Source organism: Hippoglossus stenolepis, chromosome 6, assembly GCF_022539355.2.
Source record: "Hippoglossus stenolepis isolate QCI-W04-F060 chromosome 6, HSTE1.2, whole genome shotgun sequence".
Lineage (NCBI taxonomy): Eukaryota > Metazoa > Chordata > Actinopteri > Pleuronectiformes > Pleuronectidae > Hippoglossus > Hippoglossus stenolepis.
In genome coordinates this window covers 7,365,331-7,386,137 of record NC_061488.1, presented here as the reverse complement: position 1 = coordinate 7,386,137, position 20,807 = coordinate 7,365,331, and the positions used below count along the sequence as shown (strand labels likewise).

Sequence of the window (20,807 nt, the reverse complement as noted above, 5' to 3'; positions counted from 1 at the left end):
AATATTTTAGTTTTTAAATGTATTTTTAGCCTGGATGTCTTGGCTTTTACAACTTATTTGTGGGACTTCTGGTTTATCCCTGTTTTAAATCATGAATGTATAATAAAAGTAGTAAATAGTAGTAATAATAAATTGAATGATACATTATGATTAATAAAGTATAATTGGATCATAGTATCAAATGTCATAAGTTGATCCATGGTTATATACTTATTTTATTATCTTATTTGAATCTGAATCATTTTCTATACCCATGATGAAAGCTTGACTTCTCACGACAAATCAATAATCGATAAGCACCTCACTGATCAGAGCATTTTTATTTTTGCTTCACAAGTCCATATATTGTATTTACAATATGTAAACAAGAACGAGACACAAGCTCAAAACATACATGCTCACAGGAAATAATAACCAGCCAAAAATGCAATTTTCTATTCATACCTTCCCAGTTCTTAGACACAGTCTGACCAGGATTTACATCAGCTTTGGATAACTGGTTAAACAGAGACTTTGCTCAGTGCTGACATTCATATGAAGTAATTTATTTTTCAAATAACTTCTTTTTTTAGACACATAGAAATGTGATTTCATTTAACATACTATAAAAACATATAACACTATAAATATTGTTCAGTTATCTTCTTACAAAACTTTGTACAGTTTACATTTTTTAGTTCTTTTTTCTTTTAATAAATCACAGATATTTTTTGATGGAGGCCTTTACAATGTGGAGCAACAATACAAAACTGGTATGAGCCAAAAAATTTCATGAAGAGGACATGGTTAAAAACAGTCATGATGAAACTACTCAAAATACCTCAGATGGCACCGTTATAAATGAGCATCAAGTGTTGATTGGCTATTTTGAATTGTTTGTATCTTAGAATATGGAGAGTAAATCAACTCAATGAAACCGTCAGGAAGTACTTAAAAGCAGCATTGAATGTGATAGTGTAGCAAATAATCTGTGTGGAGATACAATCAGACTGGAAACAGAGTGGTAACAGAGTTGTAACACAGACGACAGTATGAAAACAGACAGACTCACATTTTATTTCTCCAGACAGTCTACTTTCACATGGTGAATCCACCTGAACACAGATTTGTGGGAACTGCGATTGATTGACAAACAAAAAATATCGGCGAAGCAGATGTACGTGTGGGAATGAAAAAATTAAGAGTTTCTTTTTGTCACAAAGACACAGGCTTTCAAGCACCAATTTTTTTTTACGGCAAATGTTTTTGATGCCACGAGCCCTTCAGTGGCCTTGGAAAAGTCTTCCAGAGTCTCTGTAGCGTCGCAGTTAGGTCACAGTAACGGCAGCACTGTCCTTACTCTTGTCCATGAATGAGGGAGAGTTGCTTTTGTCTGATATGGATCCTGCTCCTGAGGGCAGGGTCTGTGTGGCGGGAGAGTGACCTGATGCTTTGATGGAAGGTTCCGAGTTGGGCTCTGCCTCCGGGTCCTGTTGCGAAGCTGAGGCTGGAAGGGAAAGCGAAACAGAAAATGAGAACACGGACCACACACAGGTGCTTGTGTCACAGACGTATACATTTTGCTGTGGAAATCGCGTATTTTTGTTTCTAGCACATCAACACCAGTGTCAGCCCTTAATGGATTTTTTGACCATCTTCACACATTACAGTATATGCCACTATATATTATGTTCATAGTGTGTATAACTTCTGTACACCTTTGGGAGAGTGGGGACTGTTTTCGTTCCACACATAGTCCCTTCTCTCTTCAAGCTATACCCAAGGTCAGTTTATAGATAAAGGGCCAACCAACAGTACATTGTAGTGTCTACGCTTAGTCCCTTTCATATCTAACTCTCTTGCGTATTTCCCAAGTGGACACAATGTGATTTAGGAATGCATATTTAGACTTAACTATCCAATAGGATGCGAACACCTCATGAAACATAGAGTGACAGCAATTCTAGCCTTTCATGTGCTGTTGGAATGGGTGACGCAAGTAGAGGAAGATATACTGGGATGCTGGGGGAGACATCTTGACAATTGCTCATGTTTCTCTGTTAGCTTTTGTATATTGTTCCACCTTCTGGTCTCCTTGATGCATCAAGTCTACATTAAACTCATCTTCTTTCACCAGCTTCCAGAAAACTTCCATCACCAAAAAGCTCTGGACTCTCATCATCAATGTGACATCTTCTACATGTATGAACACTTCCTTTTCATCCGCAACCCCCTTTGTGTTCTTTTCTTTCAGTTTTGCATCTGGCATGTGTTAGAAACGTCATCAACATGGGCTCACTTCCCCAGAGGTTTTACGAGAGAGCTGGCAGGAAAAACTGCAGTTCAGTGCTCGTCTGAAACCAGCTTAACACGATAGTTCTTATTGACTCTCATTGCCAAATGTCCTACAGCCAATAACAGTTTTTTGTCAGTGTACTCTATATTACCTGACTGCGTGCAGGACTTCATGTGCTCAGGCCAGTGGGCTTGCTGACAGGGGTAGTCACAATAGCTGGTGTTCCAGCAGCAGTAGAAGATGGCCTCCTTCCTGCAGTTGGCGCACCACTGTTTCTTTTTGGTCTCGTCCACCGCCTGCTGCTTTTCCACTTCCGTCTGCTTCTTCACCTCAGCCACCAACCGTTCTCTTTCCTGCTCCAGACTCTGCCTCATCTCCGCCATCGTCAGTTCTACGTTCATAACATGTAAAAAATTTAAAATAAAAACACAAATGTAATCACATGATGTTCAACTACAGACTGGTTTAGTGGGATGTTAACGCTTAAAAGGTGTAGTGACGCCGGGAACTTACCTAGATTGTGTTTCATCTCTGACAACTCTTGTTGATGCAACCACTGGAGTTTTTCAATCTCTATTCTTAACCGTCGTATCTGAGACAAAAATACACAGATTAGAATCCGCTAAATATTAGTATTATAGCACATTAATCCCAGTGTGTGCCAGTATTTACCTCTGCAATTGTGTTTCCTGACGTGTTTTTGGAAAGGTCGCTGTAGATTTCAGTCATTGTCCCTTTTATTGTGTCCATAATCTGCAAAGATTTGCCAAAAAAACATCAAACGTCAAAGTTTAGAGACATGGCACGTTTTTCTTAGATTTATTTCTTTTTACTAGTTGCCATTGAGATTATAATGCCTACAACAGCCTGTAAGATAAATTACTGTGAGTCCTTTTAATCACTGGGGTGAGAACTCTTAGCTTACCTTGTTCGTGTACTTGGTTATATCTGCAGCCACATCAGCAGAGACTGTGGGGATCTGTACGTCTCCTGACATGAAGGAAGAGGAGCTAGAGGATGTGACCTGTGCAGCTGTGGATGAGGACGTATTCTGAGGCGGGTCTTTGTGTTGCACTTGAGGAGATAAAAGTGGATAAAGGGGGAAATGATGCATCTTTAAATACACATTTTATCCCATTATATTAAGAAGATTGCTCAGAGGATTGATTATAGTGACGTATGTACCTTTGGCTGCCTGTCTGGTCTGATAGCGGGTGCTGGAAGAGGAGTTCTGCGGTTGAGACTGCAGCTGCTGTGGGCTTCGTGTTTGACCTGGCGTCTGGGCCTGTGTTTGCACTGCTGACTGCTCTCCTTGCTGCTGCTGCTTCTGCACCTTCTCCATTTGCAACTTCTGAGAGGACGCTGGAAACTTGGTGGGATTCCAGACCACTGCCCGCTGCACGGCCTGAGCTGTCTCTTTGGGCAGTAGGGGGCGCTGTTTCTTTAACGCTGCAGGTACTGGGGATGCTGCGGAGACCGAGGTGGAGGCAGGAGAGGCAGCACTGGTTGGTCCGCTGGTAGCTGTGGTGGAACTGGACGGACCGGATGCTGCAGTGGAGACGAGGTTGAGGGCAGCGGTGATGGAAGGTTGCAAGGCATCTTTCAGGCTGGAGGCAGCGTCCCGTGATGGTGCTGCTGCTGTAGCAGATGAAGGAAGTTTACCTGGACAGAAAAAATATACATATATTGTTGTTTAAAGAGGGAGCCACTCTGGATTTCTAATTAAAGCACTTCCAGCACAAGAGGGTTAAGTTATTACAAACGTGAAGCAATTTTTAATGAGTCTACTGGATTAAATTTGTGCTCAAAGAACAGGATTTTTTGCTTTATTATTATTTAGGATTACCAAAAACAAATTGAAGGAAGTAATTTGAGTGTATTGTGTTTTGGAAAATGCAACTTTGTCTGTTGTTAACACAGTAGGAGATTTTCCAGGTCATACACGTTCACAACAACAAGAAAATCTCTGGAGTGATCAGGGGAGGGGTCAGGTGATATCTGGGGAGAGCACGCAGGAGGCAGCAGATTAAATTCCACTGCGGAAATCACATGTTTTTGTTTACAGCACATTAACTTTGACCCTTATCACAAAAAGCTCTCTGATCTCGTTGTCTTTCCAAGCTCAAGTCTTCCTCTGTGTCTTCTATGTGTATGTATTGGCATATTTAGTTTTTTTAAGTTTTAACTCTGTCGCATGTTAGAACCACCATCGATGCGCCCACTTGCTCACAGTGAATGTCCGGAGCAACTGACTCGGATGTTTGTATTCTCACATATAGCCCCTCTGGATATATTCAGAGGATTATCCAGAGTTCAGTGCATGTCTGAGAGCAGATTATTTTATTGTATATTTTGCACTTTAGCTCTAAATTGCCTGTATGTGTGAACGTGAGCATGAATGGCTTTATACGTCAGCTCTTTGGTGAACTGGTAACCTGTCCAGAGTGTACCCTGCCTCACGCCTAATGATGGTGGGATTGGCCATTGTGACCTACAAATGTTTTTGATACTTTGAATCTATGGGAATTAATCACTCACGACAACAAAAATGGCCACCCTGACAAAGGCAAGATAGAAGAAAGTTTTATGGTAGATAAAGGGGTGCTCTGGAGAAGTACTGATGGACTTGTATGGTCTCTATATTGGATACGTGCATTTAAAACATAAGGATATTATGGATGATCACCACAGAAAATATTTCCAAGTCCTCACCTTCCAACTTGGCAGCATTAGACTCTTTGGGAGTCTTGGCAGCCGAAGCTCCTGGCTCTCTTCTCGCCCTCTTTGAGTCCCGACCTCCGTGTTCATCACCCAGGTCAATCACCAGCTCTCTTTCAGAATCAGAGTCTTGCTCCGTTACTGATGTAGCAGAATCTCCTTTGCCCTCCTCTGGAGCTTTGGGCTTGTCAGCGAGGGGCTGAGACTGGGGCGTTCTGGGCTTGTCCTGGAGGTCCCTATCTGGGCCATTGGTCCCCTGTTTCTCTTTAAGCAGGGATTCAATGGTGACTTTATCCCCTGGCCCTGTTCCTCCCTCCTTATTCTCTCTGTCCGTGCTCGCCTTAGGCCTCTTTTTCTCTGCTTTGTCCTTGTCGTCCTGGGTTGAGATCTTTGGCTTGTGTTCCTCGTCGCTGAGATACTCGCTGTCACTTGAGTCCGACTTCTCAGAGTCTTCCGAGTCACTGTGATCCACACCTTTATACACATCTTCAGAAATCTCATCAATCCCTGCATGGATGAGAAACATACATTCTTCATTATGTCATTTTAAAAAGAGAAAAAACACTTTTTGACAGAGTAGAATATTAGAAGTACAATAAAGACTTAAATATCTTTGGTAACAGCCAAACATATACGGTTTCATAACTATAATCCCTGTCACCAGAAGTCACACAGTGTGAGCTGCACCATGATTTGAGTAAATTCCTTATTATTCATCACAACTTAAAATTTTGATTAAAGAAAATTATCAAATCTGAAATCTAAAATTAGGAAAACATTTAAATTCTTCTTGCGAATGGAAATACTCTTGACATAACTGTTAGATGTTATGGCAGTTTGTCCTACACTGGGTCTGGTACCCAGCACCAGGTACAACCCAATACAGGACCCATTGTGACCCGCAAAGATTGTTCTCAGTGGCTTTGTTGCCTGTAAAAAAAGCCCACAACATTTTAGCTTTTGATGGCCACAAGCTCGGCATGTTGTCGCTGACAGTTTACCAACACAAGAGGAGGCCATAACTCATTTGATCTGAGTGGCACAGTCACAATCCCAGGTGATGGGTCGGGTCACTTGTCATATGTTAACAGGTCTGGGTAAATCCGGTTTTGACTTGGAGATAATAGTGGGTAATGGGTCGGGTCCTTTACGGAGCTTTGTGGGTGCAGGTCTGTGCAGGACGCTGAACAGTGCAACAATCAGCACAGGTTGATTGTCTAGTTACCGAGCTGAGCCTTGCAGCTTTCAATAGTCTTGTCCAGGCTCCTGATGTGTTTCTTTGGGGTCGGGAGGGCGGCAGACGATCCTTGTTGCTGATTTTGTTGCTGCTGCTGCACAGTTTCACTTAACTCCTTCAGATCCATTTCAGCCTTTACTCGATCTGAAAAGGTCAACGTTTAGTTTCAGAGCAAATTCTCTCATCCTCATAATGACACCATCAATGGTGGTACTGACCCAGGTTGAGATTTAGGATGCCGCCTGTGCCCGAGGTCCTTTCCTGTTTGGGCACTAGTCCAGGGTTAAAGGGTTTTGGGCTGCCTGTCACACTGCCTGTAGGACCCATCCTGCCTGAGACCGGAGACCCTGTAATCACACACACACAGACACAAAAAACTTGGTTACCTTTGATTTAGGTGATGCATCCTTCTACTAAAGGCTACACAGTTAAGGTGATGTAGACTTTACACCTGTGATGACTGATTTTGGAGAATGGCAGAACAGAACACAAGCTGGACCTATCGTCACTTAGTGACTCCAGAGAGAAATATACCCTTTTGGCCACTAAAACCTTGTCTCTAATTTTATCTATATACTGTTGAGCAGGGAGAGAGAAGTGGATGTTCTGCTGCAGCTGACGATGCTATAAGAGCGATGAAAGTGAACCATAAGTATGTCTATAGAATGGGCAGCTAAACAATCAACGGAAACAAGCTCTGTCAACACTTCCATTTGATGTATTGCTATCATTCCGTATATCTACACGTTATTTACCTGAACAGTCCATTGATTCCTCTCCAGTGCTGTAGTGGAAACCAGGATTCCTGCTGGCCTTCTCCATGTCCTGCTCCCCATCAGACCCTGTGTGGATAGACGAGCTGGTGCTCATGGGGGACCGAGGCATGTCCGTCATGGAGACCCTGCGAGTCATTCCACTGGGTGTGGAACTCTTGCTGAGGACCATCTTGGGAGATGCGGTCGTATCAAAGTTTAAGCGAAGTTTCTCATTTTTCTCCGTCTTCACTGTCCCAGCACTGGGGTTGGAGGGGTCCAACAGCATCTGTAGCTGGTTGTTGGGTGTGAAGGGAGTGCGGAAGGGTGCGTAGTTGAAGACCCCGAATTTCTTGCGAATGTTTTCCACATAGACCTCCATCTCCTGCATGGCACTGTTGAAAATGCTTTTCGTCTTTTTCACGGAGAAGGGGATCTCTTTGGACATGAGGTAGCAGTTGTTGATGGGGACCCATGCCCTGCATGAAACATTGACCACATTAGATCACCTGGAGACAAATCTTGGCTCACTTTTGTTTTGACGACAAGAAAATTTCTTCTACGGTGCTCAAAAGGAAATCTCACCTGTCATGTTGACCAAAGAACCGTGCGTCTACCTGTCCGTCCTTATCTCGAAGTGCTTTTGCTGGCCAGAAAGGAAACCCCTTTAGCTTGGCCCAGACCAGGGGGTGGGGTTGACTCTATTGGGGACAAATGAATAAATCAGCGTTTCACACATTTACGATCCCAATGTGTATAAACACTGTTTAAATATAGTATTTAAGGTCATGTAAAAACCTACACATGGCTCACAAAACCAGTTTTCCCTTTTTTGGCATGAAGACAGGTAACACTCTGGACACACCTCGATCTCGTTCATCTAAGATGCAAATGGAAAGACAAAGATATGTTTGATTTCTAAATGAGAAGAAACGTCGGAAGCTTTGCAATCAGTGAGTCAGAAATGCTTCTTTACCTCATGTTCACAAATCTTGACGATGACTTTCGCAGTTGCTGTGAGTTTATGATTACCTGGAATAAAGTCACAAGCAGATTAGATGTTTTCTTTTTTAAGACTTTGATATGTTGTTGATATGTCTCGAAGTTGCCTACCTCCATTATAGATGATGCAGTTGTGCAAGATCCATTTCATATCAGCAAGAAAGGCTTCAGTGCAGCCGAACATTTTCTTTTTTACATTCTATGGACAAATAAAGGAAATTTGATTAAACACGAGGAACTTAAATGAAAATAAATCACATGACATTTTTGTGCAAAGCAAATGAAATAAACAATAGTACCTTCTCTAAAGTACACAGGTCCATGGCATGGAAGATATACTCAGCGTAATCTGGGTGTTGTTCCAGAGACACAGGCTTCTGAAAAGGCTCAGTCTGCCCACACAAATATTTAAAAAATGAATTAATGAAACAGGCTTTAACAATGATTTGGATTTCTCATTTCCTCACAGAGATTGTAGCATTCTTACCCCTGGCTGTTTAATCTTTTGGAGTGCAAATTTGAGCAAGTAGGACAGTTGGTCTAATGTCAGCATCGTCATTGCCTTGCTCTGGGTTTCAATGCATTCGGCAACGGTTATTTTCTGCAACAAAAATTATGAATTACATTGATGAAAATATAAAGAAGGTAATAAAACATCAAGCCAACACAGAAATCCAAACAACTTTACAGCTTGGTTTTTGTAACGTTTACTTCATCTGCATGTCTTTTGATTTAGCGTGCACAGATGTTAGATGATCAAAATTGTGCCAATTCAAAAAAGTTAAGAAGCGGATAAAACTTTAATCCTCTGACATGTCGCAGTGTGAGCTATTGGTTAAACTTGCGGGGGTGTCAGACCGTGTCTCAGAGGAAACAAGAGAGGTTTTTTTTCATAAACCTCAGATTGTCCCTGGCTGAAGCCGCTCACGACACACGATCCGACATCCCTTTCGTCAACCGAGCAAGCGAGATTGTGCCTCGAGTCCGACAATCACTTGCGTACACCCGCACACATACACGTGTCTTCGGCAAGATACCTCACACTCTGGACAGAACCAGTCGCCATCGGGCTCGGCTGGTAGTTTGAGGCACTTGGCGTGGTACACCCTGGGGCAGAGCTCACAGCAGAGCACCTGGCCCTCGCGGTGGCACAGCCAGCAGTAGAAGTCATTCCTGCCGTCCTGCGGTACAACATCAACAGGATCTGTGGTGAGTGCTGGCTGCTTCATATAGTAAAACGGACCATGTCTTAGCTCTGACTGAAATGCAGGCAAGAGAAACAGGGGGGCAGGTTTCAAAAAAACACGCAGGAACACAAAAAGGTGCAGTGCAACAGAAACAAGGCAGCAGTAGGTTGGGATAAGCAGGGTAAGCAGCATAGAGGACAATATAGCTAATTAACCCAACACACAACTTTTTTTTTTTTAGCAAATACAGTACACAAAGCTGTGACACCCCTGATCAATATCACTGAAATGTTAATTATAGCACAAAAACTGTACATTCAATACAATTTAATTTGTTTTTAAGCAAACGCATGAGAATAATGAAACCAATTACAAATGTTCGACTATTCTGACAATAACGAAATTTGGAAAAGCAAGAAGAAGAAAAGTCCTTAGTGACACTACAAGTATCTTTTATGTCCACCTTTATTTCTGACGACAGATTCTATTAGAAGGATGCAATGAGTGGTGTGATGTTCTGCCATTTCTCACTGATTAATTCTTGTTGACAGTATATTTTCTAATGTTGCTTATACAGATGTGTTGCAGTGTCCCAGGTAAACTGACTTTTCATGACCCATATTTTCATTTAAGTCTAAATTATTCACAAGGTTAAATCAAAATACAGCACATTTCAATTTAGGAATAATCTAATTATTGTAAGACGACAAAGTTTAGAATGACTTGACATTGTAGTGATACTTCACAGGGGTGTGTCAGCTTTGTTGTAAACAATCTGGTCATGTGACATTTTCAACTGTGAGTCAATCAAAACTAACACAACAGGTTTCACTATGTAAATGTGGCTCATCTTTTACCTGAGAGCAAACACTTTGCATGAGGTGAGGACACCACAGGTTCTTTTGTTAACTAGTTATTCATGCTTATTATTGGATAAATCAAACTGGTAAACTGTTAATCAACCTGTAGTAGTGGTGGTAAAATGTAGCGGTCACTTATAGAATTAGCTTCTAACATCATGCAAGGTCAACATGGGGCTTAAGGACACAAGGGAATCACTCAGCACCACATTAATCTGGCAAACACATAATAAAATCATCTGCATCAAATTCCACAGAACAATAACTGAACATAAGTGACCGTGTGTTATCAATGTCACCAAAAACACAAGAATCTAAAATGTATTCAAAGTATATTTGAGCTGACCAGGCTCATGACGCAGCTATAACCTAAACAACTTGTACGAGACAAATCCACTCTCAGTTTCAGCTGTAATCTATAGTCATAATCAAAACTGACATGTTCTCACAGGTAATATGGCATATGTTATGTCACAGTATAACAATGTGACTTTGTGCGAATCAGGGGGCAGATCCAGGAACTTTTAAGTACTTTATTAAAACATTGTGAAACAGGGCGATTTTTTAAATTTTCACTGATTTCTCAGGAAATAATTAATGGATCTTGTTAAAAAAAAAAGGCATATTTAGGGATCTGATATCTACAGCCGTCTTCAGACATGACCTCCGGAGGAAGGAACAATTTAGGATCTGGACTTTCTCTGCAGTTTGTCTTTCACACATGCAAAACGTGTTCACAACAGCAGCAACTCCTCCGGAGGATTCAGGCAAGGGGTGGCGCCGCAGGCAGAGGCAGGAGGTATCATTAATTCTGCTGAGGAAATCACTTGTTTTGGTTTACAGCAAATCAACACTAGCGCCGACACTATCCCCACAAACTTTGAAACGTTCCTCTGTGTCCTCTACCTCTGCTTTACCATCCATTTGTTTTGTTTTTACATTTTTGTGACTGTCGCGTGTTGGACGCGTCATCAGCACACCCTGTAGCTCGAGGTGAATCCAGCAGTGGATCCCCTGCTGTGTTCTAACGTTGGCTCCGTTGGAGTTTCAGCTGACTTTCTATTTATCGTATTAAGTCAACAGAAACTCTTCAGGCTTGATTGAATTTAAGGGGACTGTTGGGCGTTGCTTTCCACTGAGTGCCATTCTAATTATTGTTTTGGCTTTTATCTTAGGGTTTCGACTCTGCCTATGAGAACACACCAGATTTCGAAAATGAGTAAACTGAAGACACTTACCTGGTCTTTGTTACTGCCGATGGCCCCAGGCTTCTTCTTCTTCTTGACAGGGCTGGGGGAGGTGTCTGAGGGAGAGTGTCCATTGGAGGAGTGAGTGGGACTCGACACCTTCCTCTTCTGTGGCACCACCGGTCGTTCTGCCAACCCTGGTGGATCAGGGACTGGACACAGAGACACAATTGGGTCATGACACTACACCAGACAAACAGGCCTTTAAGGCTCAAGCACAATCCTGTCCGACAAGTTACACATATTTAATATGAATTAAAGTCTTGAGGGCTAGGACGCTAATTTAGCTATTCCTAAAATACATCGAGAAAACTGAAACCATAATATTATCATTTAATGTAAATAGAGCTTGATGAAAAATCAAGGGAGGAAGTGCAATTTGAGGCAATTTAGTTTTCAGCTGATCAGTTAAATAACAAACAATAATAATAATGTGTTGAGCTACGAGTATTTTATTTTGAAAGCAACCACGCTGATCTAAACAGCAATTACAGAGTAATTATTTGAGATGCTACAATAAAATTACACAACTACATTAACACTTGATGAAAACGAATGGCCTGAGGGCTTCCGCTTAACTAACTAGACCCTGTGTGGATACTTTTGACACAAACAGGCAGCAAGGTATAATGAATTATCTTTGAAGTCCTGAGAGAGCAACAAAATGCATCACACTGTGCTAAATAACCTCTAAGTGAAACTAAGTCACCTCAGACGTCTCGGCCCTTAACGTGAGCCGCTCGGCCTCTGAGTCTTACCTTTTGATCGCAGAGACGCATCCATCCCCTCTACCACATCCGACTCCGTCTTTATCTCCTCCTCAGCCAGACTGCAGAGCGCCGCACAGGAAAACACAAAGTCAGAAACGCTGTTCAGAAACCAGAAACCACAACAACAGCACAAGAGCAAACAAGTGGAGCGCCACCTCATGCACCAGGGTCCCAGTGGGTCCGTCAACAGGGACCCTGCAGGTTTCCATTGTTACCGTTTTTCCACTGGATTTCAGCACATCTCTGACACCAAGTTCACATCCCCTCCATACTATCAGCAACAAGCGAGTCTGAATATGTTCTTTATGTTGCAAGAGAGAGGATGGTAACAATCACCATGGCAACGCTCTTCTCTGCTAAGCACAAGTTGATATTCACAACAACACATGGGGCCATTTAGCTGACATTTCCCTGCATCTCGCTGCGTCTGGAGACATCGCAGCTGTAAGATTTTCAGTCCGAGTAGTACCCTGATATGTGATCTGTGCTAACGAGAAAGCCGGAGGGAATTGGTCCATACGACTGTGGGAGCAGCGTCTCGTGGTGAATAACAGCATATGTTTCTGCCACCTCTCAGGTCCCTTCAGTAGCTACAAGGCTGCACACCCAGAGGATTTGGGCCCATTCTTGGGAGTCAAATAACAACAGATTCATCTAATAGGCTTCCAAACGAATGTCGCCTGTTGTTAAGCCTGAACCTTCATCACAAGCGCTGCTGATTAAAGTCATGTTTATATCACTATCATCCATCTGTAGACAATCTATACCACATGAGCCACATTTTATATTTAGAATATATCAAAATAGAACAGTAATAGACTTTGGCGTTCCTCAGATTATAGTTCACATACGGGCCTCGTTTACTGACGTGTTTACAACCTGACATTGACATCATATGTTAATAAATCCACAGATTGTAAAACATTCCAAACGCTCAGCATTAAGTTCTGTCCATTACACACACACACACACACACACAAACAGACACACACCAGGCATTTCAAAAGCCTGATTTCCCAGGTCCAGCTCTCGTCTCATTTCCTCTGTGGGGGGAAAAGAGAAAGAGAATAAAGAAGGGTCCAGCCATAAACGAAGGGCTTTGAGTGTTTGGCTCCTCCTTTGTTCGAGCAACAGAAGGCCTTGTTCCAAAGATTGTAGCTTTTATTCACAAGCCCCGAGCAGAAGACACCCCTCCCAAGGACCCCTGACAGGTCACACACTTGACCAGTTCATAGCTTTGGCTGCAGCTCTGGGTTCCAGCTAGGATGATGGGTTTACAGGCTACGACACAAAGGTCAACCCCATTTGAAGGGATAAGCTTTTTTTTTTTAACTTTTCCTCTCGTCTTCTGAAAGTAAAAGAATGTTCTTCGTGTCCCCTCCTCCACCCTTATACAGGCGTTCCACACACAGCCGATCAAATGTCAGTTCACTGACAGGGACACGATGGTTAACATACATATCATAAAGGCTTTAGTGAATAAGATACAGCAAACCCAATGCTAACAGATGAGAGCAGAAGTCTATCTCATTTAAACACTAAATGATTTAACACTGGTTAAAGATCTTATTTCTGCCCAACAAAAATAACACTGTACCAAGCCAACACTGTAACTCACAACCATCAAGGCTTTTCTAAATAAATCCCCTGTTCTGTCAGACTTTAAAACTGGAAATCAGAAACAGTGCCTCAAACTGAACCTAAGAGGAATGTGCATTGTAACTTGTTTTATCTGACATGGCTTGAGCACAGATTCTTTCACAATATGGCACATGGGTATCTTGTTTCAGCCTGCCAACCGTCTCACACACGCACACACACACACAACCCCTCCGGGGCCTTCCTGTTCCGGACTCAGTGAACAAACCAGGCCCACATGAAAATAAGAAAACATTAAGCCAAGTCGTTCTGCTACGTGTACCACAGCCCTGAGAGAGAGAGAAAAAAAGGAAGATTCGCCATCATCAGGCAGCACCAGAGCTGCTGAACGACGTACAAGCACCAGCTTATATTGTACACACAGTCAATGCCAATGACAAGACACTGCAGCCGCAGCTACCAGGAAGACAGGATGAGCAGGAGTCAAAGAAGTAAGCTGATCCAAAGGGCATTCTCAGATCAGGAGCTATGATCCATCACAGTTTAGGCAAATAAATCCTCAGCAGGTTCTGGGATATTCCACAGAGAGACCCGGGTTCAAGAAAACACATGACAGCCATTTCCCCCCTCTGCTGCAAGTGGTACCTGATGGACAAGAAGGAAACAACACTGAGTCAGTGCCTTTGGATTCCACTCCTGTGAGAGAGAGACGAGCAGGGTTCTCTCGTCACAGAAAATGGAGGCCACGGCTTGCTCCCCTCCCCCCTCGCCCCCATCCCCCACTCCAAGGCTCGCACTCAGGCACTGGCACATCCATGCAGGAGGACCAGGGAGAGATGTGTGGAGATTACAGTCCCACATAAAAATAAAAATAAATACAGATACAAGATCATCTCAAAACAAAACAAAAAACCCTCATGGTGGAAACACGGACATGAGAAAATCCAGCAACGTGAGAGAAGCACTCATCTCTCACTCCCTCTCTTTTTTTTCTAATGTCTTCAATCTTGGCTTCCCTCCTTCTCAGTGAATACAGCTGTCATAGAATAATTACATTTCATTCTGAGGCGAGAGACACCAACATTGTGGAGCCACACGCAGATCCCAGCAAAGCTATTCCCTCATACCTACAAGAGCAAAACAGGTTTTTACACATCAAACAGACAAATATCTGAGTAAATATACAAGAGCGGCATTTTATATAAACATTTACACTAGAACCGGCATAGACAACCTTTAGGATTAATGCAATGGACCAAAAAACAATAGGACTCCTGCTAAAGAAAACCTCTGAAAGATTATTAGGTTCTGTAAAATGGTTAGATACATTCACAAACACCTAAAACAACATGCAGACGAATAAAAAAATACAAATTATTAGCTTTTACACAATTAATCAAAATTAAGATGATTTTCTGTTTTTTTAAATTTAACTACACTAACATAATCCTTTTACCCCCCCAACAGTTAAATCAGCAGATACAGTATAGAGCCAGTACGCACTGAATATCCTGTATGAAAGATAGATTTGACCTGGATTTTATATAAGGCTGTAAAAGGGTGAATCAAAGATGGCTGTGGAATTTTCCAGAAGGCCCTTGCTCTCCCTGCTGCTCTCCCTCTGATTGTCAACCTCAACTGCAGCTGCAATTGGCTGGAGGGCCAACAGGGTGGAACATTATTGGTCGGCTGTGCTATGCCACACTGATCACAGTGTGCAGGCTCCCCTCGTCCTTCTAAAATGCTTCTTTTTTTTTCTTTTTTGCTGCAATGCAGACATTTCTCACTGCATTAGACGGTTTATTTTCCTCCGGTTTAGCAGGTCCTTCTTGGGTTATGACAGTAAAAGATGGGGGGATTTGAAAAACGGCCTTCATGGAGATTATATTTGTGGTTGCGATGCATAACTCAATGGCCGTGCTGTTCAAACGCTGCCGTCCTGTTTATAGGCTGCGTACGCCGGGTTCAGAGAGAGGCCCAGAGAAAGTATTTGTACTCAACCCCGTAACGTTACGCACTGACATCTCTAACTGTCAACGCAACATTTATACGGCACGCTCATTTAGGCACTGCGGAGTCATGCCTCTTTAGTAGAAGATCACTTTTGGTTTTGGTTTTTACAAAAGGGAGTGAACTGGGCTGAGATGAAACACAGATTGTAACGTGACCATTTTCTGGCAGTCATGTAGATAAAGTGAAGCGAGCCACAGGAAGGGAAAAAAAAAACCTTTGTCTTCTCTACACAGACGACACTGTTATAATGATGATTAATGACGTGAAACAATGTACTGTCCTTCCATGTGCTGGCATTTTATATAACATGTTCATTTTGAAAGAAACAAATGATAGTTTCCACACAGGGATTTTAACCACCATTTTAAATGTGTTTTTTTTTTCATGTTTTCTTATATAACAAGGATCCAACTGCCTCTTTGAAATGTGCCATAAATTTGCCTTATTTTGGTGTATTTTGCTATAAATAATCAGTTTGTATCTATCGCACGTATATGACATTTCTGTTAAAAGGTTAAATCGTGAGAAATGTAGTGTAAAAACCTAGAAAAACGAGGCCAACAGGGTGAGAGGTTGTTGCTCAGCTCTGCCTCGGATCCGTGAGAGAAGCCTCTCTCCCGAGAAGACCTCTCTAGACACAAAATGGCCACTGTGTGAGGATCAGGGAGTGGAGGAAGCGGTTTCACAACACGCCGTGGAGCTGACGAAACCCTGCGCTGTAAAACCCTGGGCCCGAGGCCTGTTGACAAAAGGGTTTGTTTCAAGTGGGTCGTCCTCCGACCAGACTGGAGTGAGTGAGTTCTCTCCAGTTTTCAGGAGAAGCTGTTCATGTTACATGTATGTGAAATCAAACGTTAGACAGAAACGTTAGACAGAATACAGGTTTCAGTCATGCGTCCTCTGACAAGTTGTTGACCCCTGCGTCTATTTCCTGGTCTGACAGAAGAAAACAGCACAGAGCCAATGCACTTACAAAGGACATACACTCCCCCTATTTCTGTCCCTCTTCTCTTCCTCCACTGCCCATCCCCCATCTCTCTCTCTCTCTCTCTCTCTCTCTCTCTCTCTGTCTGTCTGTCTCTCTCTTTCTCTCTGCCAGGCTGCTACAGCCTAAAAGGAGGTGTGGGTGCCATTTTTTAATATAACTCTCCTTTGAATTCTAAGAAATAAAATAAAAAATGGGGTGAAAGGGATTTGCCATGGTCCACTCTGCCTCCTGTGTGGCAGCATGGCAGTCTGGGGGAGGGAGGTGGGGGGGGCACCCATGTGACCCTGAGACAGAGAGAGAGAGCAAGGGTGAGAGTCGTTACCCAATCCCCCCCCCCTCTCTTCCTCCCCTCCTCCTCCTCTCCTGCAGCCGTGGAGCACAGAGGCCTGGTGTGAGGCCTCCAGCTCCTCCTCCTCTTCCTCCTCTTCCTCCTCTTCCACTAAACTGATTTCAAGGTGTGAACATTCATCATGAGAAACCCCAACAGTCACCACAACAACGAGGAAGGAAGCCATGTTTGTTATCACAGAGCTGAGAGAGATATATATCTATGAAAAAAGGAGACAGAGCTTACCTCTGTGGATGCATGGCTGCCTGACACACTGTTATGTCAACACTTATAAAACATGGAGGACACTCTCAGCCCTCTCAGCCGAGGGGAAGGCTCCGCTCTGCAGGCAAAAGGCGATCCAGGCCCCGGCGATGCAAGCCGCCCTCTGACTGGTCGCCCTCCTCGCAGGCGGGATGCAAGGCCGCGCCTGATTGGCCGAAGCGTTTCCTTGAGTGATTATCTTTGTTCGGTGCAGGCAGGGGCAGAGACAAGAGGGGAAGCGAAAAATGAGCCGCAGAATCAACGTGGTTCACACGAGTCCCTCTGCACAGCATCGCCTTGAAAGCCTCCCAGCGAAGAGTCAGTCGGTGGGTTTTTTTTCTCATTTAGCAGAGGTGTGAGCGTGGGGAGGCAGAGGAGCAGGACACCAGGGCTGCTCTGCACCAGCCTCCATGTTTTTTCTCTCATGTGGACTAGGCCTTTGTTTAAACTCCTCCCTCCCTCCTGGCTGTTTCCAGAGGAGAGAGGAAAAAACACAGCTCTCAACTATTATCAGTGAACCAATCTGCAACAGACATAAAACACCAGGTAGACGTTTATATGGCTTCAACACTCTTTCAGTCACCTTGTTATTAAAATATTTGTATTGTCCATATCTCCACTGGCACATACTTCTTTACAGAGACAGCTTTGTAGTAGTTCTGGTGGCCTGACTTCCTTTTATTATTCTTATGCTCTTGTGTTTGACTGTTTTGTGTGATACTGGATGACTACACTTCCCTCGCGATCAATAAAGTATCTATCTATCCTATCTATCTATCTATATTTATATAACCATCCATTCATCTATCTATCTATCTATCTATATATCTAGCCATCCATCTGTATATCTATCTATCTATCTATCTATCTATCTATCCACCCACCCATCTATCTATCCATCCATCTAATATTAGATAGAATGAGATCATACTGCCTAACACCTCCTCATCACTGAGTACTGTGCACTATTCGTGTCTTTGCACCATTTTACCTTCCTCAAATCTGTGGTTATGTATATTTTCAGTTAGAACTGAAGAAGCCTCTTGGATGAGATGTGAAATGTCTTCAAGAAACTCAACCAAGTCCAGTTGACCTGGTTTTTACCACTTGGATAAACCACGACCTGGATGACTGAGAATATTCACAGACATTTTCTGTGTATATTTTTGCTGCTCTTTGTGTTTATGTATCTTTTTACTACACACTCCTAAAAGACTGCTAAACACACCTTTGTTGTTTTCACAAACAATGACAATATAGAGCTTTTCTATTCTGTTCTCTTCGTTGTGGCACATTTGTCAAGGAGTCAACGGTCTTTAGTTGCTTGGTTACGAACAGGAATCCTTCCTCTGGCCCTTGAAAAGGTGGACGACACTCGGGTTGTGTGAATTTTTTCAATCAGGTGAAGTTTTCTGTTTTTGTTTTCTCAATGGTGCTTTGGGCTGTGTATGTTTAATGCTTTACACAATAAATAAAATCAAAATGAATAAAAATCTAAATCTATTCTATTCTATAGTAAAGGAAAGGAAAAGAGTTTTGAGGTTACCTTTCCTTTTATGTCATGCACAATATTGTTACTCTTATGTCCTTCATATATAATAACACAGTGATAGTGATAGATAAAATAAAATATCCATGGCCCTGTCTCCTTCTCCATAAAAAGAATTACCAAAGCATGGTTTGTTGGAAGTGTGTGTGTGTGTGTGTTGGGTTTCCTCTTTGACGCCTGTGCTCTAACAATGACCATTAATTATTCAACACAGCTGGATTAAGTACCATTTTCTTTCTTGTGTGTTTAACTTTCAGCAGCACATTGACAGACATTTATAAGCTCAGTGATCAGAAAAACACATATTGTGTAATCCTACATAATAACACATATATCTTTATTTGGGGCGTTTATAAGTACGTGAAGGTGTGTCCAAATATTAGAAAAAGAATCCTAATGTCAACAAACCGTGTGTGCACATGGCGTTAATTCTGTTACACTTGACTGAAATAATGACATTATGTTATCTTAGTCTGCAATACACCAAGAAACGTGTCAATAGATATGAAATAAAAAAGTTGTCCAGAAGAGGACAGGGTTGCTTCCGGAGGATCTGGCCACATCTGCAGCCAGTCTTCATTGATGGGGCTGATGTTGAGGTGGTCAGGACCTTTAAATACCTCGGACTGCAGCTGGACGACAGAGTGCACTGGTCAGCGAACACAGACCCTCCACAGAGAGGGGCCGAGCCGGCTCTGTTTCCTGAGGGGGGATGGGGTCCTTTAACATCTGCAGGAAACCGCTGCTGATGTTTTACCAGAAGGTTGTTCCTGTGAGATGCTAAGCGGATGGACAGACTGTCACCATTACTGCCCAGGCCAGATCTAGAAGCCTAGACTTTCTACTCAGCCCACCCAATTGGTCAACTTTATTCTGTCTCATTTGAATCAAGTTTATTTCATTCCCCTCATTCATTATTTCCTGATTTCAGAATTGCTGGTTGGACACAGGGCTGGCTTTTAAAAAATGATTCTCTGACTAAAATGTATCATCATTTGAATGATCTGATATCGATTCATAAAAAGGACGGGTCGATCTTTTAATATTGTGACGCATTCTTTAAAAGAGAAAAATGTTCACCACTAAGTCCACTGTGTAAAGGGGCCCAACCCAAATTTCTAATTGCCCCCCCAATCTAATCAGTCTAGATCCGGGCCTGTTATTACCTATGTTTATCTTTATCTTATTTATATATTTTTTATATATCTCTCTAGTCTCTAGCACTGTTTTCACCTTCTTTTTTTTTAAACACTAACATCTGCTGTACCATAATTTTTACAGGCTATGTTAGTCTAATGCACAACTTTGTATAGCTTCAGTTATTTATCTTTAAATCTGTATATTTGGCTTAAATACTCTGTTACTTGTGTCTTTCAATCACCTTATAAGACACTTATATATATAATATAAATAATACTAATATTTGTATCATCGACATCTCCATAAGCACATAGTTCTTTACAGTGACAGCTTTGAAGTAGTTCAATTTAGATTAATTTTTACCTTTTTATTATTCTTATGCTCTTGTGTTTGACTGTTTTCTACCTACATTTCTCTTGGAAACAATAAAGTTTAAATCTATCTCTCTATATATTTATCTTTACCGGGACAACAGCAGATCTGTGAGAGCTTTACGGAGCAAAAAAGATGAAGCCCAACGTGGGGCTCGAACCCACGACCCTGAGATTAAGAGTCTCATGCTCTACCGACTGAGCTAGCCGGGCGACGATGTACCATAATACCCGGATGTTCATTTTGAATATGCGATAATGATGTAGCTTTAGGTCGTTTATGCCCGTCTGTGTCATACTGCCTCCTAGCGCCAACAACGTATAATAACAGATGTTTCAGTGGAACTAAAATATCTAGTTTGTTTACATTAATGCACAGGGTTATTCCAATATACAAATACTGTAAGGCTGCAACCAACAAGTATTTATTTTAACTGTTGGTAAAATACAATGTTAGAAAATAGTGAAAATACCTTAAAATAATGGATAGATAGATAGATAGATAGA

The 20,807-nt window shown here is 42.3% G+C and overlaps 1 protein-coding gene and 1 non-coding gene across 6 annotated transcripts; both read right to left on the bottom strand.

The window, feature by feature from the left end:
• Positions 1–303: 303 nt before the first annotated feature.
• Positions 304–17,679, bottom strand: LOC118110706 (protein kinase C-binding protein 1). 5 transcript variants are annotated; one of them, XM_035158678.2, is made up of 20 exons: positions 17,223–17,678; positions 12,037–12,107; positions 11,270–11,430; positions 9,022–9,243; positions 8,472–8,585; positions 8,284–8,376; positions 8,096–8,183; positions 7,959–8,014; positions 7,785–7,862; positions 7,568–7,683; positions 6,986–7,461; positions 6,449–6,577; positions 6,219–6,374; positions 4,988–5,500; positions 3,461–3,937; positions 3,201–3,349; positions 2,948–3,028; positions 2,789–2,867; positions 2,427–2,666; positions 304–1,486 (listed from the first exon to the last, which is right to left on the bottom strand). In XM_035158678.2, exons 1-20 carry the CDS (start codon positions 17,234–17,236, stop codon positions 1,308–1,310), a joined length of 3,492 nt encoding a protein of 1,163 aa, XP_035014569.1. In that variant the 5' UTR covers positions 17,237–17,678; the 3' UTR covers positions 304–1,307. The 5 variants fall into 5 exon arrangements, with proteins under 5 accessions (XP_035014569.1, XP_035014573.1, XP_035014571.1 ...); XM_035158682.2 differs by having other exon boundaries at positions 9,022–9,165; XM_035158680.2 differs by lacking the exon at positions 17,223–17,678 and adding an exon at positions 14,293–14,400.
• Positions 17,680–20,440: 2,761 nt separating this feature from the next.
• On the bottom strand, positions 20,441–20,513 carry trnak-cuu. The gene has a single exon. It is a non-coding gene; the product is annotated as a tRNA-Lys (tRNA).
• Positions 20,514–20,807: the final 294 nt, after the last annotated feature.